General features: G+C 46.9%; 1 protein-coding gene across 4 annotated transcripts in view; it reads left to right on the forward strand.

Annotated features, from left to right (window-relative positions):
• LOC109035127 (uncharacterized) overlaps nucleotides 1-24,096 on the forward strand; it is a 53,243-nt gene that overhangs the window by 16,910 nt on the left and 12,237 nt on the right. For 2 of the 4 annotated variants that reach the window (XM_019048625.2, XM_019048624.2), the window contains exon 6: nucleotides 16,841-16,965. In XM_019048625.2, the coding sequence (XP_018904170.2) occupies nucleotides 16,841-16,965 (125 nt within the window). Of the gene's footprint in view, nucleotides 1-1,091; nucleotides 3,145-14,537; nucleotides 15,082-16,840; nucleotides 16,966-24,096 lie in introns of those variants that run through there. The other 2 variants (XM_019048627.2, XM_019048623.2) reach the window with 2 other exon arrangements.

The following is a 24,096-nucleotide window of genomic DNA, read 5'->3' on the forward strand; positions in this document are numbered from 1 at the left end:
AGGGGTAGTCTTATTAATCTGACTCTGCTTGGGATTTCGAGGGGTAGTTGTTAAATTGAATTCCCTGACATTCGATCTTTTTTCTTTTTTTCAATTTGATGTCTGATTCTTTGGTTTCGATGTATTCGGATACTCAGCTCTTAAGCTCGTATCGCTCTTATACTCTCGTACAGCTCTTATGCTCGCCCGGCCCCATACAACCAGCAGGGCCTGTGTTTTTAGGCTTAGGCCAATGGCCAATTTGACCCGGTTTGGACATTCAATAGTTAAATTGAGGGTTAAAAGGGGAAAAGTGTTGATTTTTCAGCACAAAATGGCCACAATGCCCTCAACCAAGTAGTATTTGATGAATGTTAGTGCTCGCATGTAATTATAGCAGGGGCAGAGATACGTGACTTCTAAAAAGTCGGAAAGAATGGAACCTAACGAGAAAATAACTCACGTAAAAGAGATTGTTTGTTAATTACATGAACTACATGAGACAGTGCTTGGTTTCATGTTGTTTGATTTTTTTATAGAGAACTAAGCAACACTGAAACAAAAAATTATGTCAATATATTCTTCACAATCTAGGGTAAATAACTAAGAGTTTAAACGCGTTAAACAGTTCACTCCCAAATTACGTTAAGTCCTCATGACGCATCAACGAATGGCATCCCAATGAACTCATCAACAGGTCTCCAGATGATGTTGGATGCCTCTATAACGTCTCCAATGGGTGTCCCGATGACGTCATCAACTGATTTAGCCATGATGTCATTGCGGGTGTTCAACGACATCATGAGCCAAACACAGCCAAGGGCAACCGTCAATAGCGTGCAACAGCCGGAAATAGCGTAAAACAGCCGGAATTTGCGATAAACACTCGGAAATAGCCGTAAGTGGTCGAGCATAGCCGAATGGAATCCAGCAGTAACAGATGGTTGACACCGTTGCGGGGGGAGGGGGGGATCGAGGGGGAGAAGGTAATGACCATCTCTAAATAAAAGACTACTCAAGATTGAGAGAGATAATACTAATGTTTTCCTCCTGTTATTTCCTGTAGCAACCGCGTGACATGTTTGTAATAGTCCCTAGTTGTTCTGTTACAGGAGACTTCAGATTTGGATCATCTTTCTATTCACGATCAAAACATAGAAAATCACGGAGCAAGCGATATGTCGATGAACGATCCAAAATTGTCGCTAACGGAACGCCGAAAATCGTCCAATGGGAGGGTCATAAGGAATTATGCTCCGACCAAGAATGAAAGACTGCTTTATCACTTTCATTTGAAAAAGCATTTTTTGCAAGTACACAGAGAGCACCGTGCTTTCTCGTGTGCTCATTGCTCAAGCAAATTCAAATTGAGAAGTAATTTGAAGAAGCATGTGTTGCACGTGCACGGTGAGTATCGTTTTTCGTGTACTCATTGCTCAAGCAAATTCAAATTGAAAAGTAATTTTAAGAAGCATGTGTTGCAAGTGCACAGCGAGCATCGTCCTTTCTCGTGTGCTGATTGCTCAAGCAAATTCAAATTTAAAGGCGAGTTGAAGAAGCATATGTTGCAAGTGCACAGTGAGCATCGTCCTTTCTCGTGTGCTCAGTGCTCAAGCAAATTCAAACTGAAAGGTAGTTTGAAGAAGCATGTGTTGCAAGTGCACAGTGAGCACCGTCCTTTCTCGTGCGCTCAGTGCTCAAGCAAATTCAAATTGAAAAGTAGTTTGAAGATTCATTTTTTGCAAGTGCACAGTGAGCATTGTCCTTTCTCGTGTGCTCATTGCTCAAGCAAATTCAAATTGAAAGGTAGTTTGAAGAAGCATGTGTTGCAAGTGCACAGCGAGCATCGTCCTTTCTCGTGCGCTCAGTGCTCAAGCAAATTCAAATTGAAATTTAGTTTGAAGAAGCATGTGTTGCAAGTGCACAGTGAGCATCGTCCTTTCTCGTGCGCTCAGTGCTCAAGCAAATTCAAATTGAAAAGTAGTTTGAAGATTCATTTTTTGCAAGTGCACAGTGAGCATCGTCCTTTCTCATGTGCTCAGTGCTCAAGCAAATTCAAAGAGAAAAGTTATTTGAAGAATCATTTTTTGCAAGTGCACAGTGAGCATCGTCCTTTCTCGTGTGCTCAGTGCTCAAGCAAATTCAAATTGAAAAGTAATTTGAAGAAGCATGTGTTGCAAGTGCACAGTGAGCACCGTCCTTTCTCGTGCGCTCAGTGCTCAAACAAATTCAAATTGAAAAGTAATTTGAAGAAGCATGTGTTGCAAGTGCACAGCAAGCATCGTCCTTACTCATGTGCTCAGTGCTCAAGCAAATTCAAATTGAGAAGTATTTTGAAGAAGCATGTGTTGCACGTGCACGGTGAGTATCGTTTTTCGTGTACTCATTGCTCAAGCAAATTCAAATTGAAAAGTAATTTGAAGAAGCATGTGTTGCAAGTGCACAACGAGCATCGTCCTTACTCATGTGCTCAGTGCTCAAGCAAATTCAAAGAGAAAAGTTATTTGAAGAATCATTTTTTGCAAGTGCACAGTGAGCATCGTCCTTTCTCGTGTGCTCAGTGCTCAAGCAAATTCAAATTTAAACGCGATTTGAAGAAGCATGTGTTGCAAGTGCACAGTGAGCATCGTCCTTTCTCATGTGCTCAGTGCTCAAGCAAATTCAAAGGGAAAAGTTGTTTGAAGAATCATTTTTTGCAAGTGCACAGTGAGCATCGTCCTTTCTCGTGTGCTCAGTGCTCAAGCAAATTCAAATTTAAACGCGATTTGAAGAAGCATGTGTTGCAAGTGCACAGTGAACATCGTCCTTTCTCGTGTGCTCAGTGCTCAAGCAAATTCAAATTTAAACGCGATTTGAAGAAGCATGTGTTGCAAGTGCACAGTGAGCATCGTCCTTTCTTGTGTGCTCATTGTTCAAGCAAATTCAAATTGAAGAGCTATTTGAAAAAGCATATGTTGCAAGTGCACATACGCTCTACGCAACGCTAACATACGGTTGTGTCCTTATAAGCAGTGGGGCGTTGATATAGGAAGTCTTTATGGACAGGAATACATTTTTTTGGGGGTTTCCATGACAGACGGGGTAATATTAGACATGTTTGTTATGTACGTCAATATCACTGAAAATTTGGAAAATAAATCACTAATGCATTTTTAAAATTAAGAATTTGCCTGCTCTCATGAAAAATTTCATCATCATTTTTTCCTAACCTGCATCTCTCCATTATCCGACGTATTTGTTTCTATGGCTGCATTTACAAACAGCTTGCAAACCTGCACCAAAAAATCCAATGACAACTCAGCCAATGCCTAATCTCACATTTCGATGGTGAAAGTGCAAAAGTGCGTATCTCGGAAAACACGATTTTTCAGGAGAGTAAAAAAAACTGTCTACATTCTTTTTTATTGTCAGTGGAAGGGTAATCATTCTTGAGGATAGCAAGAATAAGATGCTTTTTCAGACTTTATCAATATTTTGAATAATTTCTCGCGCTGTTAGAAAATACGGCCGAAATGCCGAGATTCGCGTTTTCGGCCCTAAGAATTGACACTTTATCACGAGATACGCATTTCTGCAATTAGTGTTTTAAACCTATTGTTGGCGGATTTTGATCATTTAAAAACTGAAAAAAGGGTTTCATGCTTACAATTCTTCATCAGAATTTTTAGTTTGACCTCATATGGCCGGATCAAGCATTGTATGATTGGAAACTGACATTAGATTACGAGATACGCATTTCTGCAATTAGCGTTTTGAAGCTACTCTTGATCATCAAGATCAAAAATAGAATTTATTCAACATTAAAACTATTTAGAAGCTTTAGTCGATCCAATACACTAAATGAAGCATTGTTTGACCGGATTGACTCTAATAAAACTGACCGTTGTGATGTACCGTCAGTTCAATCAGTTCATGATTGCATTGGCCCAAAGAGTAAAAATGGACATGAACGCCGCGCGCTGCTAGTAGGTGGTAGATACCTATGAAGAAATGATACTGGAGGGCCCTCGAGTGATAATCCGCCTTCAAGCATAAGCGTATGCAACATTAATGACAAGTAACAGTGCCTAATCCCCCCTTCCCTCGTCTATCGGCCTATCACCAGCATTCACTGATATCATGCATTCTGGACTGCCTGTTTATCCACATTTATCCACACCAACTTTTCTTTTAGATAGATAAATGAAAACCATTGAAAACAAACACAGAACAGCTGATCAGCTGATGTGCGGTGTTGACGAAAAACGCTGCTGAGGAGCGCGCGTTGTGATTGGTTGTGCGTAAGGCGCGCTGAAAAATGAACAGGCCTGAGCGAGATACGCATTCCTGCACTTAAGCCCGAGATACGCGAAAAAAGTTCTACGGTTTTAGGTGACTTCCCAATTTTTTTCGATTATAATCTCTTGCTGCCTGATAGACGACATCTTCAACTACACGTTTATGCAGCTAACTCAAAACTGTCAGAAATCGAGGTACGCACTTTTGCACTTTCACCATCGATTTGGGCATTTGCCTACTTTCGGACTTATTTGTCTGCTGGACAATACTGACATTTGGCCTTTTCAGATTGTTGGGCATTCAGGGTTTGGACATTTTGAATTTTGGACATTTTTTTTGGACATTTTGACCTATCCCCGTGGGCACCGTCCTTTTTTATGTACTCAGTGCTCTAGCAAATTCAAATGGGAAAGCAATTTGAAGAGGCATGTGTTGCAAGTGCACAGTGAACATCGTCCTTTCTCATGTGCTCAGTGCTCGAGCAAATTCAAATTTAAACGCGATTTGAAGAGGCATATCGACGGTGAAAGTCGGCAATCACATAACTCGGTTTGCGACGTCGCAGACTTCCTGTCATACTTTATTTTTTAAATAGAAAACTACTCAACGGCAATTCTTTAAAACTGTCATGATTTTTCTTTTCAGTGCAAAGAAAATTCTGCAAAAACTTCAAGAAATAATATCAATTTGTTCTCCTTTAAAAAAATGACGTAGAGGCGGAGATTTTCAGACACCGCAAACGAGTTATGTGATTGCCGACTTTCACCGTCGATATGTTGCAAGTGCACAGTGAGTATCGCCCTTTCTCTTGTATTCAGTGCTCAATCAAATTCAAATTAAAAAGAAAATTGATTCTGTATTTGTTGCAAGTGCACAGTTAGCATCGCCCATTCTCTTGTGGTCAGTGCGCAAGCAAATTCAAAATGAATGAAAAAAAAACAACACAGGAATTTAAGGAAAGAAATGAGCACTCATAAAAAAACATGCATTGAAATCGTGAAGGAGCATGAATCAACGAGATATAGTCAACGATATAATCAATACGTATATACGTGATAAAAATAAATAAAACTTGTAAAAAAGCCCTGCGACTCGTATAAAACGCAAGACGTCGTCGTGAGAACCGAATTGGGGACCGCCGAATCGGCAGGCGAGCGCTCTACCACTCGGTTACATAGAGCAGATGTAGGAGTAGACTCGGCAGATTCGGTAGATATAGGTACATCTTGACCGGCGCTCTTAGGGAAAGCGCTTTGTCCAGCTTGCCGGCGCTCAGTTGACTCGCCGCACAGTGCGGCCCTCTGTGGACAAAAATCAAAAATTCACAACTCGACATCTGAAAATTTTTTTCGGAATTTGTCATCTTAAAGATATTTCTGACTCACTATGATGGTTCATTTTCAAATTTTCCGCTCAAAACTACCTCAAATGTGGGTAGGAAGTGGACAGGAAATAAGTCGGGAATCACTATACACGGGAAAAAGACGTCAACTTCAAATGGAGATTTCTCGCTGGAAACGCAAAATGCTCTGGGTGGTTGACATTTTCTTAATCCTCAGATATCCAACTTCAATTCTACGAAAAAGATCTTGCGACTTTTTGCGACTATCAGAGATATTTGAAGTTAAAGTTTGGGTGTTTCACGTTGCTTTTACATTGTTAACACAGGGCTAATTCGAGGTTGCCAACTTCGAATGAACTTTTCTTGAAAAATACGCAAAAAAACCTGAGGTATAACATTTTCTTATTCCTCGAGTGTTTTACTTTGATAGTGCCAAAGGGTTTTCCTATGTCGGCGCTATTATCTTCATTATTTAAAGTCAAGTGTCTTTTGCCGATTTTTGTCCGCATCGTCCATAAGGGTGCCGCACTGTGCGCCGGCACACCGCGCAAAAATCGTAACTAAAAAAATCGATATCTCGAGAACGGTTGGGAGGTGGCGACTAAAATAAATACGCCAACCTTAGATTTGTCTCTTCTACATGTACAAGCAAAATGAACCCAATCCCAGGATGTCACATCGTAGGCTCCCCGTTGCCTTCAAAATAGGACCTTGCAAATCTTTTCGGGTCAAAAATTGACTTGGTTGACGTTGTTTCGAAAAAGACATGAACAGCGTACTCCTTTAGAATTTTCGGCGATTTTTTTTTGGAGGAGGAAAAAAGAATTTTATGATTAGAGAAATACATTATGTATTGGAAAAAGTTACGGAATCAAACTTGAGCCTAATATACCTAGGTTAGTTTTTTATTTGTATGAATGAGTTTTTCGATCTTTTTCAAATAATGCTGAACCCTGACATGATATTGCAAATTTATATTCGTGTTTTCTTTTTTTGAAAAAGTGATTACCAAAATTTTGACATTCTGAAAAATAATTGGCACTATATCGTCACCTTCCAGGCAAAGTATCACAAGCGCCATGCGACGTTTAAAAATTTCCGCCGCCATTTTATTTTTTTACAGAGAAATTGTTCAACGCAGCTGTCCGAAAATTTCTCTGCATTTTCTTTGTGCTGCCGATAAAATCTAGTGAAATTTCCAAACAGATTCAACCAACAATTTCTCAGTAAAAAAATAAAATGGCGGCGGAAATTTTTAAACGTCGCATGGCGCTTGTGATACTTTGCCTGGAAGGTGACGATATGTCTTTACAAAAGCTGCATGAAAGGTTTGTGTGCCCTAGAATGTAAAATGTAAAATTAATTAACGTGGTTAAATAGCTAAAGGATTAAGGTTAAAATCCTATTTAAATTTCTGTATTTGTATACCTTTTCTAATAAAAAATTATTAATTTTATTTATAGTTATTATTTCTGAGAGTAATTTATCTTGTTTTACTCGTAGTCCTTATTTTCCAAAATTGTAATTACTCAACGGAGCTCCGATTCCGCTTTGGCAGGATGTTGCAAATTTTTATCAGTTTTTTTTTTTTGGAAAACGTAATTACCAAAATTTTGAAATTTAAAAAAAAAAATGAGACCAAGTGTTCCCACAAAAGCTGCATCATAGGTTTGTGTGCTCTAGAATGCAAGATCTCAAATTAACTCACACCATGGAGGGTTATAAAGTCGTACCTTTGTCTACCGGTCCATTGGCTTTACCTAAATTTGTCCCATTCCGCACTTGCCGGTTAAGGCAAACTGTGGTAGGTTTTGATCCTGAACAGACAAATGAGGGACGCAAAAAACATCAGATAACAACAATGGAGAAATTGCATGCAAATTTTTTATTGCTCCATCTGAAAGTGTTTAAAGAGCCGATTTTACAGTATTTTTTGTAATTTTTTTCTAATACGGGAAATGGTACAAAAATAGATTTAAAAGTGAGAAAATGCACCGCTTTGTGACGTCGTCTGGCGGCATTTCCCATTTAAACACACGCATTTTAGCAGATTAGATCATTTTGTCATATCTTCTCCAATAATTATTCAATTCACGAACCAAGGGTATCCTCGTGTTCAGTTCACAGTAGTTTCCACTTAAACACGAAATTCATCAAATTTCAGACACTCGCAAATTCTCTATTGGCCTTCTTGTCTTGTGTCTCCGTTGCAAACCATTTTTTCCATGTGTCATGTATATCTATCCCACAATGGCGATCTACTTATTACTTATAAAACGGGGTACTTGTTTTAAATTAAAAAGGCATGTGATTCAAGTAAATACTACTTAGTATGAAAATAGTCCCTTCTATGGTACCTACTTGAGTTTTGATTTGAGGGTTGCGTTAGAAGATTATCACTGTTACATGGAGCACTTACATTTATAATAGATTATCCAGACCATCCTTTTGCAATGTTCGGTACTCAGAGTAATAACTACTTGCACTAGTTGAGGTACCACACAGTGGCGTGGCGTGAACGATCGATTATCGATAAATCTCCATTTGATGCTATGGTAAAGAATCGATTATTAAGGTGTTCGCTGCGAACACCCTGTTTATCGATCCTTTTCCATAGATTTAAATGGCAGATCAATCGATACATCGCAAGCACGCCACGCCACTGGTACCATATCGATCGCTAAAGTGCGAAACCGCGTTTCTCCACTGCAGTATTACAAAGTATCTGCTCCTATTTTATTTTTTCGAGGAGAAACAAGCCTTCATATCTTAAATTTTTTACAGAATATTCTGCTAATGGGTGGTTTCACGACAACAGGAATAGTTTCTCCGCCGTAACAGACAACACATTTCTGGGTCATATTTTTAGTAGAAATGATAATCACTCAAATTTTTTCGCATTAACCTTCAAAGGATTACGTATTATAACGCTTTCTAATGATTTATTGTCTACTTCTCAATTATTATTATGTAAATTCCGAAAATGTGCTGTCTGTTGCGCGGTAAAAAGTCAGCGTAACAGACAGCATATTTTCGGCCATTTATATTAAAATTGAAAAGTAGAATGATACATCTTTGAAAAGCGTTATAACACGTAACCCTCTGTAGATTAATGCAAAAAAATTCGAGTGATTATCATTACTACTAAAAATATGACCGAAAAATGTGTTGTCTGTTACGGCAACAAAACTATTCCAGTTATCGTGAAACCACCAGTATAAGGTCACAATTTCAATAAGGTTCACAGCAGAAGAAAAGAAAAAAAGGTTTGCATTTTATTGGAATTTGGCTCTAAAGTGACCCAAATTCACCCACAGAAATACTCCATGAATTAAACTAATCGCACAGAGCGGTCTGCGCGAAATGCATATTAACGTCTACAAGACTTGGGGAATACTTCATGCATTGCGCATTTACCGCGGCATATTAGCGCCTACGAGACTGTAGGGATACTTCACGCATTGCGCTTTGAACCACGCATTGCAAAAAATTCGAGTGATTATCATTACTACCAAAAATATGACCGAAAAATGTGTTGTCTGTTACGGGGACAAAATTATTCCAGTTATCGTGAAACCACCCTAATGGAGATGAAAAATTATGGAAGTTTTCGATGAATTAAGTACGTTAACTAGTTGTTTACGGAACCATGAAGCATGACAGAAATTTTGCTAAGACGCAAACGGAGATACGCGGTTTCGTACTTCGCATAGGCGAATACAGCAATTTGGCAATGACTGAATTCCTCCATTTAAACCTATGCTAAATAATCGATTCTTGATGGGAGCACTTGGCCCCTCCAAGAATCGATACATTTCCATAGGTTTAAATGGAGGAAATCCGGTGTTGCCAAATTGCTGGATCCGCTAATGGTACTTCGGTCATCGATTTCCTGCTCCGTCGTCGGCAATGACTAATTTTCTGTGTGATTATTGCTTCGTAACGTGTTCCATGTGGAACGTTTTGAAGAGACATGTTTACCTCGATCAGAGCGACGATAGTTTTCCTACAGTAAAGCGGCCATGTTTAATACTTGGACAGTTTTTACGTCGTTAACCAAGCATAGTAATGAATATTTATTACTTCTCATGCTAAAATTCAGAAAAAAAATTCATTATGGTCAGAAACCAATCATGAGGCCTAAGGCATAGTGGTACTTTATTTGATAAGGCAACACGTTGCGGTATTCAAATGTGAAGTTTAAATTTCAACACATGCCTGTTTCGTTTTTACGAAGTACCCATACGCACCTTCGGGGTTTTTGTCACCTCGTCAGTTAAGCACCCAGAGATGCACGTACATGCACAGAACATACATTTTATATTTGGAGTCTTGATGCCATCATGCCAGAGTACCTACATCGTCACCTTCCATCCAAAGTATCAGCACAAGTGGCATTGCACTACATTTTAAAATTTGGAACTACAATCAGGGCCGGATTAAGGGGGTGGCCACATGGACCGCGGCCCATGGCGGCAGGGGGCGGCAAATTTTGCAATTTTTTTAAATGTAGGTATAGAAAAAATTCGGATTTAGAAAAAAAAAAAAATTCAAGCGAGAAAAGGCGACAAAATCTCTAATTTTCTGAGGGTATAGTAATTTCTACTTCTGTCGTCTTTCAGTGATACAAGAGACAGAACCTTTAATTAGTCGAGTTAAGAGAGAAACCAAACACGCAATATGGCCTGGCGCGACTTACGTAGAGAGAAATGATGACGAGGACTTGAGATGAAAAGGAGAAGCCCTCGGCGCGGCGATCGGCATGTAACACATATTAGCGCCTACAAGACTGCATGAATACTTCACGCATTGCATCAAACACAGTGCGGTCATTGCGGACAGCGTGAAACGGATAGCGCCTACAAGACTGCGTGAATACTTCACGCATTGCGTAAAACACAGTGCGGTCTTCGAGGCGCGGCGGCGGAAGTGAAAATCATTAATCCACATTTATGTTTGTTCTTTCATAATTTTTTCGTTCATTTCTTATGAATGGAAGTCCTTGTCTAGCTACACAGAGATAGGTTTACAAAACTTAACTTTTGCGCAAAGTTCCGTGAACTTTTGCTAGTAGTGTTGACAGGGCTTTCCCAAAAAATGTGTTCAACACCAGTAAATGCGTCTTTTGCACATTTCCCCTGCTGGCACGTTCATTTGATGGTTTTCATTGATGTTTCAAAACAAATGAGAAGGGGGCGGCAAAATACTACTGGCCCATGGGCGGCAAGTAGGTAAATCCGGCCCTGACTACAATTTCTGGCTCAGTCTAGAAACAAGGTATGTACTAGTAGTTTCTCTATGTACATACGTTTTTTTTTAAGGAATTAGTTATAGACTCTGCAGAAAGAAGTGGGAGAGGGAGACTGGGTAACTGGGAGATTTTAAAAATATTACAAATAAAACGATCATGACTGGAATTGGACAGTTTTTGTAGAATTGCTCACCTACTCCGGAGTAAATTCCGCCGTCAAATCTCCGCCGCGATTTTATTTTTTTACAGAGAAATTGTTCGTTGAATGTGTTTCAAAATTTTACTGAATTGTATCGTCAGCACAAAAAAACTTCAGAGAAATTTTTGGACAGCTTCGTTAAACAGTTTCTTTGTAAAAAATTAAAAATAAGTTTTAAACGTTGCATAGCGCTTGTGCTTCTTCGGCCGGAAGAAAACGAATGATAAATCCTCAGGCAAATCGCTACACTCGAAAAAAAATTTCGTGAAAATCAGCCGTATAGGTCTCCAGTTCTCACTGGTGGAAGAAATTGCTTCTTTTTCTAAACACATAGATAGATGGACCGCATTAAACAGAAAGGAATCAAGCCACATCAGCTATTCCCAAATTTAACAGGGAAATTACATTGTTTACGAGAGAGCGTCCATGCATATTCCTTTGAAAATTTTGAGGAATTTGCTTTGCGTTATGGAGGAAATTCACTAAAATTTGCACAAAAATCCGTACAACCGTTTTCATGTGAAAAATTAAATTGCCCGATTAAATTTAGTAATAGCTGATGTGGCTTGGTTCCTTTCTGTTTAACGCGGTCCAGATGAACACTAGGTAAATTACATTTTTCTCTCTCTCATAAAGAGTAACACTATACGCAGCGACTGTCCTTACTTTGTCTACATGTCTACGATGGACCCACGCTCATTTTCATGCAATTTCCTCTTGGTACCTTCAAAATCAATCTCGAATCCATTTCAATGAAAGAGACTCGATTTAGAGGACAGATGCGGAGCAATTTGAGCCATAATTGAGTTCGTGGAGACATTTACGGAGAACACTCCACCTCCTGTCGCCACATTTTCTGTTCAATCTGCGAGTTAAATGTTTGACCACTTTCAGCGGTCGATATTAGACCTCTCTCAATGGACATTCATCTCAATCAGATTCGGCAATTAAAATCTGTCTCTGATTTTCTTTTGAACAGAAAGCAAGAAAAAAGACGCACGTGGATCTTACTTTTCATTGATTGCTCATTTACTCTGTCGTGCTAAGAAAGAACGTCGTATGAACATTCGAGAGTTGACAAATTTCCTTCGATGAAATGTTTATTATTGAGAAAAAAATGTGTACAAGTTTCCATTAGGAAAACTTTGGACAGAAAATGAGTGGTCATATTCTTTTAAAACATTAAAATGATACCATCACTCAATATTGCAGCCTTGGATGTGGTTACATTCCATCTCCTAAAAAACGATGAAGCAAGTTAAAGAGTATGTTGGGGATTTGCAACGAGTTGATCGCGCCGCGCTACTGCGAAGTCAAGAAAAGTAAAAACGCCTTCAATTAAGAGCGTATGCAGCATGGACATCCATAGTGTACGAATAGTTGTATCAAGGCGCCGTGAACGAATTCGAGTATTTTTAACAACTCGGCAACTCCTTAAACCTATGGAAAAGTATCGATAAACAGGGTGTTCGCGACATTGATAATCGATTATTTACCACAGCTTCAAATGGGGAAATATCGATATATCGTTTAAGAGTGGCGGAAAAATGCCGCCGGTGGGCTGAGCCTCACTACACTATGGCCAAAGTTTAAACCCACACGCAGCCCCGAAGCACGGACAAACTTTAGCACTTGGACTGAAATTAAAGCCGTGTAGTTGATAGTATGTAGTAATTGAGTATTGGCCCCTAATAAACTGAAAACCCCCAACGTTTCAATATAATCCTCCCCGAAAATAATTCCGTGCAGTAGGTTGAGGAAAATCTTTGAAACATCCAGGAAAATCGGTCGAAATTTCCAGATAGATCCACGTGGTGTCGCGTTTGTCTGAAAATTAATTGACAAACTTTGATGAGGGATCATGTAATGTTGTTTCTTACTAGCGAACTTGCCTTACATTTCGACGAATGCGAAGGGCAATTTCTTGCGAACGTCAAAACCGGTCCCCTCTATCAAAAACATCTACTCACCTTGACTAGATTCAATCTGATCTTGATTCCTTTTAACTTGGGTCGTCTGAGAGATCGTTCTCTCATAACTCTGAATATTTGAAGAGGTATTTATTTTAATTTCCATTTAAAATATTGTCTGCAAATAAAAATGAAATGACAATTTCATAATCATGATCAAGCTTGCAGAGGCAAATCCAAGATCTAGATAAGGTGAAGAATTCTTACAAAACTGCGTATAATTTATTGGAGGGGGAGAAAAAACATCGATAAAGAAATGTTGATTCACGAGTGGACTTGATTCAACTTAGTAGGCGTTAACTCAATGCAGTGGGATTGAATCAATTGTTAATTTCATTCCTTTTATTCAAATTGTGTTCTGCAGTTCCAATAATTTGTGCTTATCTGAAACAAAACTGAGATGGCCGACACAGAGCTTTGTGTCAGGTTGGCCCAAAATTTGTGTCAGATTGACATGAATTGTGACCGGATGGCGCATATAGTTTTGAGTCAATCAATGAAATTTTGTGTTCCGCAAACACAGTGTTCGATGTGTTGACTATTTTTTACACTTTTTTCATAATTTTTATTAAATTTGCCCCCTCTTCATAAGCCCATGCGTCATTCGGTCAAAAAATAGTATACTGTCTGATAAAAATTTGCACTTAGAGGAACTGCAGTTTCTTGAAACCAGGAGGGCAGGAAAATAACCTCTCAGTAAGAAACTATAATAAAAATTTGGTGTTAATATGGGACTCAGAACACAAAGTATAACCTAAAAATGCAGTTAGTTTTTTTATTACTTATTCTTTGGGTTACATCGACCAAATCTTTGGATTACATTGATTAAATAGTTGAGTTGAAAATTTGCAACCTCGATGAAAACCAGGAACGAACCTTCATGGCATTGGTGACAGGCTAATGTGCCAGCCTCTCGCAAGTCGCAACCTCTGCGTAACATCAAGAGAAGCAAAAGTACATTAGTTCAGTAGGAAACTTCCCTCATCTGAGATGATCCCGGATTTGCAACAACGAGTTGATCGCGCCGCGCGCCGCGCCACTGCGAAGTCAAGAAAAGTTAAAACGCCTTCAATTGAGTGTGTATGCAACATGGACATCCATAGAGTACGAATAGTTGTATCAAGGCGCCGTGAACGAGTTCGAGTATTTAAACAACTCTGCGTCATCTCCAAAAGTCTCAGATTTCGTCTACGGTCTCAGTCGATTTAACAAAAAATTTGGTCGATCATTCAAGTTTTTTTGGCTAGTCTGCCCTTCAAGAATAAAATATAATTGAAAGAGACCGAACGTAACCACAAACACGGACTTTCACGTTTCTCATGAAAACACCACTCAAATTTAAAAAAAATCCCTTCTTTCAGAGAGCGCGTTTCCAACTTCACATCGACGCCTGCGGGGACCCGACTCGGCACCCTCCCTCTCGTATACCGCGTCGCCACCTCGTAATTCCTTCCACTCGAATAGGCCGCTATCTCCCACCTGCGCCCCTCCGCTTAAGGACCGAATCAGTGCTCGCACCATTCAGTTTCTTGTTCGCTGTCACGCCTCTCGCCACGAAATGCGGAAGCGAAAAAGTTCATCGGAAGCGGAAGTCGCAGAGCCTCCCGGAAAACCGGAAGTTGCGAAACCGGAAGTTGCGAAACCGGAAGTTGTGAAACCGGAAGTTGCGAAATCGGTAGTTGCGGAACCGGAAGTGCGTAAGACGACGTCGGATGACGATACCAGTCGTTGGACGGGCGGCAAGAAGAAAGATAGAAGGAGGGCGGAGACGCGGAAATCGCGATCTGAAATGGGTCCGGAATCGGCGATGGTTCGGCTGGAGGAGATAATGGAACGGGCGGCGAAGATGGGGGTTTCGACCGGTGACCTCGGGAAGTCAAGGGCGGTGAAATTGTTGCTGGGACTAGGTCGAGAGAAGAGCGTGGGTGGTGGTTCGGTCCGGTTTTGGGCCGTGATTTTGGCCGCGGTTCTTGCTTCGCAGTTCCTCTGGTCCTCCGATCCGCAGACGGAGTTGCTCAAGGCTTGGTTCTCACTGCGTCGGACTGCCATGGACGTGGAAAAGGTTTTGCTCCAGTGGCGTGGCGTGAATTGCAATACATCGATTGTTATGCCATTTAAACCTATGGAAAAGGATCGATAAACAGGGTGTTCGCAGCGAACACCTTAACAATGGATTCTTTACCATAGGTTTCAATGGCATAACAATCGATTTATCGCAAGTCACGCCACGCCACTGATGTATACTAATTAGAAACAAGGTGGTTAAATAGTGCTGCGTCCACACTAGTTTGCTGGGAAAACAAGGCCAAAAATTTCAAAAATTTCAATCAGAGTCAAAAACTTTAAGCCTTAATGAGCACCAGTAGAAGATCGACGAGACAGTGGCGTGATCTCTGAGCTTAATATCCCAATGCAAGCTGAAGGAGCTGAACACACTTCCCTCTCAGTCTTGTATTGGTACTCATTAGAGCTCAACCTTTTTTATTCTAATTGAAATTTTTAAACCTTTTGACCTTGTTCTCCTCGCAATTTTTCCCCCCTTTTGTGTGAGGTGGTGAGGGTGTGTGTGTGTCGCAAGTTTGGAACCAGCTCTATTTTACCACCTTGTTACACTCAGTTTGGGCCATGTTTTTTAGTGTTTCTTAGTGTCTTTGTTGCTCCATTTTTAGCGTGTATTTTAAACAGAATGAAATAGCTGTAGACGAAAAAGAAAGAGAGTGGCAGAGAGGTATGACGATCGAATCAGATTTTCCTTCAATTGATAGGGTAGGCAACACGAGCTCCCACGCGCTCGAATAGTGTTATTTGACAGCACGTTGCTAGAATACGTGCAGAAGGTCCCAGGATGAAACCACTACACTGTGGATCGAGTCGACGGGAGAGGTCGGACAAAATTTGGAAACTTTAAAAGCTGTAACTCCGTTCGTACAAAACTTTGAGATTTTAAAAGTGGTTCCATTGTTTTTCTCGTGAAATTTTCTTCTAGAAACACCCCTTAAAAAATAAATTGTGACAAAGCAAACATTGAAATTTGTACATTTAATCAACAATTTCATGTCCAACTTCTCTGATTGACTCGATCCACTGTGCGCCAGACTGCAGAAGCGTGCGGTGGGTCAGAATACTGATTTTTTTATCATAACTATTTCCCCAAAAGTGTCCCAGTAGTAAGTACGTACAGTATGTGCACAGTTTTTTTTTAACTTTCTGGCAAATAGAAAATAAGATTTCGCATTGAATAGGTAAAGCCTGTGACCAACAAATCTTCCCGTCTTTTTTTTCTCAGCCAGTCAGACTTTCGAGTACCAATTTTTTCCCCCTCATGAGAAGTAACATGGGAAATCGAGACCAAACATCGACCCGAGTGGAAGATGGTTTCAAAAATCAAGATCTTTGGTGGTTATTGGAGAATGTGAAACGTATTATACATCAGTAGAAATTAATGACAAATATTCAAAAAGTCAGTCGTGAACATATTTTAGCGGAAAGATTGGCAGAGTTTGAGAAAAAATGAATGGATTCGATTTCCCATGTTATTCAGTATGAGGAATAAAAAAGGGGTCGTCCGGTGTCGGATTTGCTGAAAAAAGCGCAGGAAAATCTGGTGGTCAAGCACTTTCCCTATTCAATGCGGACTCTAATTTCCTCTTTACTTCCTAGTTCTAAGTCTTATGGTTTGTCTCGGGTTTTTTGTTAATGCTAACCCTATCATATACAGGTGTTCGGTCCTTTTTGCTGTGTTTTTTCACACGTTTTCATCTTGACGAGTTTGTTAGTTTGGTTTTTGGTTGCTCATCGAGTTTTCATCTCGGATGTTCTAGTGCGTCGGTTACGTTCCGGAGTCGCTTTCTTACTTGTTCCGACCTGTTGAGGACTGCTCAATCTGCCTGAATGTTTCACAAGTGGATAAAGTCAGCGACATTTCCCCGTCAGAATTTGAGCAAAGGTATACCAAAAGCATGAAATCTGTATCCACATTTGGACGTATTTCTGTCAAACGGAACTATGTGCATTATGACGTGAGCCCTGTTATGCATATGGACGTATTTCTGTCAAACGGAACTAAGCGCCAATTTGAGTTCCTTTTGAGGAATTTAGAATCCCGGATAGCGCGTTCTATCAAACGGAACTAAGCGCCATGAAAAAGCATTGCGAGCATAGGACGGAATAAGCCGGACGCCCGATTCCGCCGCCAATCCAAGCCCCCCTCTACCTTCCTCACCCTATGGCGCTTAGTTCCGTTTGACAGAAATTCGTCCATATATTCTTATGGTTGTCCGGGCTTATGTTTTTGACATAGTTCCGTTTGGCAGAAATACGTCCATTTTTTCGTCAATTGATTTGTATCAGTTGATTTCCCGAGTCTGAAAAACAGCATGGAAAAACAGAACATGACAAACATGTTTAAATACCATATTGATTTTATCACTGGAAATAAATGACTTAGACCTGTACTACTATCAAGAAGATTTCCTCATGGAATTATAAATAAACTCTTTTAGATCAAGCAAATTTCTATCCGATAAAAGTGCCTTTTTATAAAAACATCATTTTTATGTAATCAAAATATGTTTCTACTTTGCGATAAAATCGAGCATGACAAACATGTTTCAATATCATATTGATTTTATCACTGGCGATAAATGACTTGGACCTGTACTATCAAGACGAGTTTCTCTTGAATTAGACGTATTTCTATCAAACGGACCTAAGCGCCATAGGGTGAGGAAGGTAGAGGGGGGCTTGGATTGGCGGCGGAATCGGGCGTCCGGCTTATTCCGTCCTATACTCGCAATGCTTTTCCATGGCGCTTAGGTCCGTTTGACAGAACGTGCTATCCGGCATTCTAAATTCCTTAAAAGGAACTCAAATTGCCGCTTAGTTCCGTTTGATAGAAATACGTCCAATTATGAGTAAACTCACTTCTATCAAGCAAATTTCTATCTGATAAAAGCACCTTTTTTCATAAAAGCATTATTTTTATTTAATCAAAATACGTTTCCACTTTGCGATAAAATCGAGTAATTCTGCTTGAATCGAGCACCTCATTTTTCAGTGAGATTTTTTATATTTTAATCATAGGTTTATGAAATGCATGCAATTCCTCAACGTCACAAACCAGTGGCGAGGCATGTTTCGATATATATCGATTTTCCCCATTTGAAGCTGCGGTAAAGAATCGATTTGTCAGGAGTTCGTTGCGAACAACCTGCCTATCGATCCTTTTTCATAGGTTTAAATGACAGATCAATCGATGTATCGCAAAGCTCGCCACACCACTGACTTCTTCCTCCGTAAAAACATGGTAGTAACAGGCGCACTCAGGAGAGCTTGTAGTGAGATCCACGACCATAACTGAGCTTGGATCGAGCAGGTAACTAAACTAACTCCCTGATGATGCGGAGAGTATCACAAAAAATGAAAGCGCTGCAAGTTGGAATCGTGCTTTTTGAGGTAATTATTAACAAACCAGGATCATCAGGGTGTTGGTCGAGAACACCCTGTTTTATCGATCCTTTGCCATAGATTTAAATGGACTGCGTTAAGCAGAAAGGAACCAAACCACATCAGCTATTGCCATCATTTAATCGAAGAATTTAGTTCTTTATATGAAAACGGTTGTGCAATTTTCAGTGAATTTTCTCCATAGCACTAAGAAAATTCCTTAAAATTTTCAAAGAGATTCGCACAAAGGTTCTCTCGTAAAAAATTAAATCGCCTGGTTAAAGAGCCTCCCAAAATAAGGGCTGACTTTCGCCCCTTTTTCGGTATTCGATTCGACCATCGAACAAAGGTTTAAGTGGAAACTTATAATAACAGAAAACTCAGGAAAAAATTTCAAGATGAGTATAGGGACCGTTTTCGAGTTAAGAGGGGGGGGGGGATTGGGTCTAACTCCAGCCTTATTTTTCGCTATTTTCTTGTTGAATTGATGTGTCTACGGGGTAGTTATCGTTATTTAAACATGTTATACACACCGGCTCCTACGTATTTTTACACGCAAAATCGAGTTTTAAGGTTGACGAGTCGCTATATTGATCGGTTATATCGATTTTTTAAGATTCTTTACGGAAAAATCGACGATTTTTTGCGATTGAAATTGTTCATTTTTTCTTCATGGATGACTAAATGCACATAATATGACGGTAGTACACCGACACCTACGTATTTTCTCTTGTATAATCAACTTTTAACGTTTACGAGTCAATAATTCAATCGCTCATATAGAATTTTTGCGATATTTTAGGAATATCAATGATACAATGCTATTGAAATTGGTTCTGCTCCATCATAGAACAACGGATTTTTGGGTTTGAACACACTCAAGGTCGGGACAATTTCAAGTTAAGTCAGGTTTTCAATTGAGGCACATTTCCGGTGATGTAGAAATTAATTTTTTCAATTTCCGGTCAAGTGAAATTTCGGGTTGAACACCAATCCGTGTCTTGAAGATTTCCAAGTGCCCGGTGCGCAGCAACCCGCTTTATCTTCTTAGGGGACAGAGGGCTGGCCCCCGGCATCGGCACCGTAGGCGTCAGGGGGCTGGCCCCCGGCATCGGCACCGTAGGGGTCAGGGGGCTGGCCCCCGGGATCGGCACCGTAGGGGTCAGGGGGCTGGCCCCCGGGATCGGCTCCGTAGGGGTCAGGGGGCTGGCCCCCGGGATCGGCACCGTAGGGGTCAGGGGGCTGGCCCCCGGGATCGGCACCGTAGGGGTCAGGGGGCTGGCCCCCGGGATCGGCTCCGTAGGGGTCAGGGGGCTGGCCCCCGGGATCGGCTCCGTAGGGGTCAGGGGGCTGGCCCCCGGATCGGCATCCGTAGGGGTCAGGGGGCTGGCCCCCGGGATCGGCACCGTAGGGGTCAGGGGGCTGGCCCCCGGGATCGGCACCGTAGGGGTCAGGGGGCTGGCCCCCGGGATCGGCACCGTAGGGGTCAGGGGGCTGGCCCCCGGCATCGGCACCGTAGGGGTCAGGGGGCTGGCCCCCGGGATCGGCACCGTAGGGGTCAGGGGGCTGGCCCCCGGGATCGGCACCGTAGGGGTCAGGGGGCTGGCCCCCGGGATCGGCACCGTAGGGGTCAGGGGGCTGGCCCCCGGGATCGGCTCCGTAGGGGTCAGGGGGCTGGCCCCCGGGATCGGCTCCGTAGGGGTCAGGGGGCTGGCCCCCGGGATCGGCACCGTAGGGGTCAGGGGGCTGGCCCCCGGGATCGGCTCCGTAGGGGTCAGGGGGCTGGCCCCCGGGATCGGCACCGTAGGGGTCAGGGGGCTGGCCCCCGGGATCGGCACCGTAGGGGTCAGGGGGCTGGCCCCCGGGATCGGCACCGTAGGGGTCAGGGGGCTGGCCCCCGGGATCGGCACCGTAGGGGTCAGGGGGCTGGCCCCCGGCATCGGCACCGTAGGGGTCAGGGGGCTGGCCCCCGGGATCGGCACCGTAGGGGTCAGGGGGCTGGCCCCCGGGATCGGCTCCGTAGGGGTCAGGGGGCTGGCCCCCGGGATCGGCTCCGTAGGGGTCAGGGGGCTGGCCCCCGGGATCGGCACCGTAGGGGTCAGGGGGCTGGCCCCCGGGATCGGCTCCGTAGGGGTCAGGGGGCTGGCCCCCGGGATCGGCTCCGTAGGGGTCAGGGGGCTGGCCCCCGGGATGGGCTCCGTAGGGGTCAGGGGGCTGGCCCCCGGGATCGGCACCGTAGGGGTCAGGGGGCTGGCCCCCGGGATCGGCACCGTAGGGGTCAGGGGGCTGGCCCCCGGGATCGGCTCCGTAGGGGTCAGGGGGCTGGCCCCCGGGATCGGCACCGTAGGGGTCAGGGGGCTGGCCCCCGGGATCGGCACCGTAGGGGTCAGGGGGCTGGCCCCCGGGATCGGCACCGTAGGGGTCAGGGGGCTGGCCCCCGGGATCGGCACCGTAGGGGTCAGGGGGCTGGCCCCCGGGATCGGCACCGTAGGGGTCAGGGGGCTGGCCCCCGGGATCGGCTCCGTAGGGGTCAGGGGGCTGACCCCCGGGATGGGCTCCGTAGGGGTCAGGGGGCTGGCCCCCGGGATCGGCTCCGTAGGGGTCAGGGGGCTGGCCCCCGGGATCGGCACCGTAGGGCTCAGGGGGCTGGCCCCCGGGATCGGCTCCGTAGGGTTCAGGGGGCTGGCCCCCGGGATCGGCTCCTTAGAGGTCAGGGGGCTGGCCCCCGGGATCGGCTCCTTAGGGGTCAGGGGGCTGGCCCCCGGGATCGGCACCGTAGGAGTCAAGGCGCTGGCCCTAGGGACGGGCTCCGTAGGGGTCAGCGGGCTGGCCCCCGGCATCGGCTCCTTAAGGGTCAGGAGGCTTGCCCCCGGGATCGGCACCGTAGGGCTCAAGGGGCTGGCCCCCGAGATCGGCACCGTAGGGGTCAGGGGGCTGGCCCCCGGGATCGGCACCGTAGGGGTCAGGGGGCTGGCCCCCGGGATCGGCACCGTAGGGGTCAGGGGGCTGGCCCCCGGGATCGGCACCGTAGGGGTCAGGGGGCTGGCCCCCGGGATCGGCTCCGTAGGGGTCAGGGGGCTGGCCCCCGGGATCGGCACCGTAGGGGTCAGGGGGCTGGCCCCCGGGATCGGCTCCGTAGGGGTCAGGGGGCTGGCCCCCGGGATCGGCACCGTAGGGGACAGGGGGCTGGCCCCCGGCATCGGCACCGTAGGGGTCAGGGGGCGGGACCCCGGCATCGGCACCGTAGGGGTCAGGGGGCTGGCCCCCGGGATCGGCACCGTAGGAGTCAGGGGGCGGGCCCCCGGCATCGGCACCGTAGGGTCAGGGGGCTGACCCCCGGGATCGGCTCCGTAGGGGTCAGGGGGCTGGCCCCCGGGATCGGCTCCGTAGGGGTCAGGGGGCTGGCCCCCGGGATCGGCTCCGTAGGGTCAGGGGGCTGGCCCCCGGGATCGGCACCGTAGGGTCAGGGGGCTGGCCCCCGGATCGGCTCCGTAGGGTTCAGGGGGCTGGCCCCCGGGATCGGCTCCTTAGGGTCAGGGGGCTGGCCCCCGGGATCGGCTCCTTAGGGGTCAGGGGGCTGGCCCCCGGCATCGGCACCGTAGGGGTCAGGGGGCTGGCCCCCGGGATCGGCACCGTAGGGTCAGGGGGCTGGCCCCCGGGATCGGCTCCGTAGGGGTCAGGGGGCTGGCCCCCGGGATCGGCTCCGTAGGGGTCAGGGGGCTGGCCCCCGGGATCGGCTCCGTAGGGGTCAGGGGGCTGGCCCCCGGGATCGGCACCGTAGGGGTCAGGGGGCTGGCCCCCGGGATCGGCTCCGTAGGGGTCAGGGGGCTGGCCCCCGGGATCGGCACCGTAGGGGTCAGGGGCTGGCCCCCGGGATCGGCTCCGTAGGGTCAGGGGCTGCCCCCGGATCGGCTCCGTAGGGGTCAGGGGGCTGGCCCCCGGGATCGGCACCGTAGGGGTCAGGGGGCTGGCCCCCGGGATCGGCACCGTAGGGGTCAGGGGGCTGGCCCCCGGGATCGGCACCGTAGGGGTCAGGGGGCTGGCCCCCGGGATCGGCTCCGTAGGGGTCAGGGGGCTGGCCCCCGGGATCGGCTCCGTAGGGGTCAGGGGGCTGGCCCCCGGGATCGGCTCCGTAGGGGTCAGGGGGCTGGCCCCCGGGATCGGCTCCGTAGGGGTCAGGGGGCTGGCCCCCGGGATCGGCTCCGTAGGGGTCAGGGGGCTGGCCCCCGGGATCGGCTCCTTAGGGTCAGGGGGCTGGCCCCCGGGATCGGCACCGTAGGGGTCAGGGGGCTGGCCCCCGGGATCGGCTCCGTAGGGGTCAGGGGCTGGCCCCCGGATCGGCTCCTTAGGGTCAGGGGGCTGGCCCCCGGGATCGGCTCCGTAGGGTCAGGGGGCTGGCCCCCGGGATCGGCTCCGTAGGGGTCAGGGGGCTGGCCCCCGGGATCGGCTCCGTAGGGTCAGGGGGCTGGCCCCCGGGATCGGCTCCGTAGGGGTCAGGGGGCTGGCCCCCGGGATCGGCTCCGTAGGGGTCAGGGGGCTGGCCCCCGGGATCGGCTCCGTAGGGGTCAGGGGGCTGGCCCCCGGGATCGGCTCCGTAGGGGTCAGGGGGCTGGCCCCCGGGATCGGCTCCGTAGGGGTCAGGGGGCTGGCCCCCGGGATCGGCTCCGTAGGGGTCAGGGGGCTGGCCCCCGGGATCGGCTCCGTAGGGGTCAGGGGGCTGGCCCCCGGGATCGGCTCCGTAGGGTTCAGGGGGCTGGCCCCCGGGATCGGCTCCGTAGGGGTCAGGGGGCTGGCCCCCGGGATCGGCTCCTTAGGGGTCAGGGGGCTGGCCCCCGGGATCGGCTCCGTAGGGGTCAGGGGGCTGGCCCCCGGGATCGGCTCCGTAGGGGTCAGGGGGCTGGCCCCCGGGATCGGCTCCGTAGGGGTCAGGGGGCTGGCCCCCGGGATCGGCTCCGTAGGGGTCAGGGGGCTGGCCCCCGGGATCGGCTCCGTAGGGGTCAGGGGGCTGGCCCCCGGGATCGGCTCCGTAGGGTCAGGGGGCTGGCCCCCGGGATCGGCTCCGTAGGGGTCAGGGGGCTGGCCCCCGGGATCGGCTCCGTAGGGGTCAGGGGGCTGGCCCCCGGGATCGGCTCCGTAGGGGTCAGGGGGCTGGCCCCCGGGATCGGCTCCGTAGGGGTCAGGGGGCTGGCCCCCGGGATCGGCTCCGTAGGGGTCAGGGGGCTGGCCCCCGGGATCGGCTCCGTAGGGGTCAGGGGGCTGGCCCCCGGGATCGGCTCCGTAGGGGTCAGGGGGCTGGCCCCCGGGATCGGCTCCGTAGGGGTCAGGGGGCTGGCCCCCGGGATCGGCTCCGTAGGGGTCAGGGGGCTGGCCCCCGGGATCGGCTCCGTAGGGTCAGGGGGCTGGCCCCCGGGATCGGCTCCGTAGGGGTCAGGGGGCTGGCCCCCGGGATCGGCTCCGTAGGGGTCAGGGGGCTGGCCCCCGGGATCGGCTCCGTAGGGGTCAGGGGGCTGGCCCCCGGGATCGGCTCCGTAGGGGTCAGGGGGCTGGCCCCCGGGATCGGCTCCGTAGGGGTCAGGGGGCTGGCCCCCGGGATCGGCTCCGTAGGGTCAGGGGCTGGCCCCCGGGATCGGCT

Source organism: Bemisia tabaci, chromosome 10, assembly GCF_918797505.1.
Source record: "Bemisia tabaci chromosome 10, PGI_BMITA_v3".
In the NCBI taxonomy this organism is placed as follows: domain Eukaryota; kingdom Metazoa; phylum Arthropoda; class Insecta; order Hemiptera; family Aleyrodidae; genus Bemisia; species Bemisia tabaci.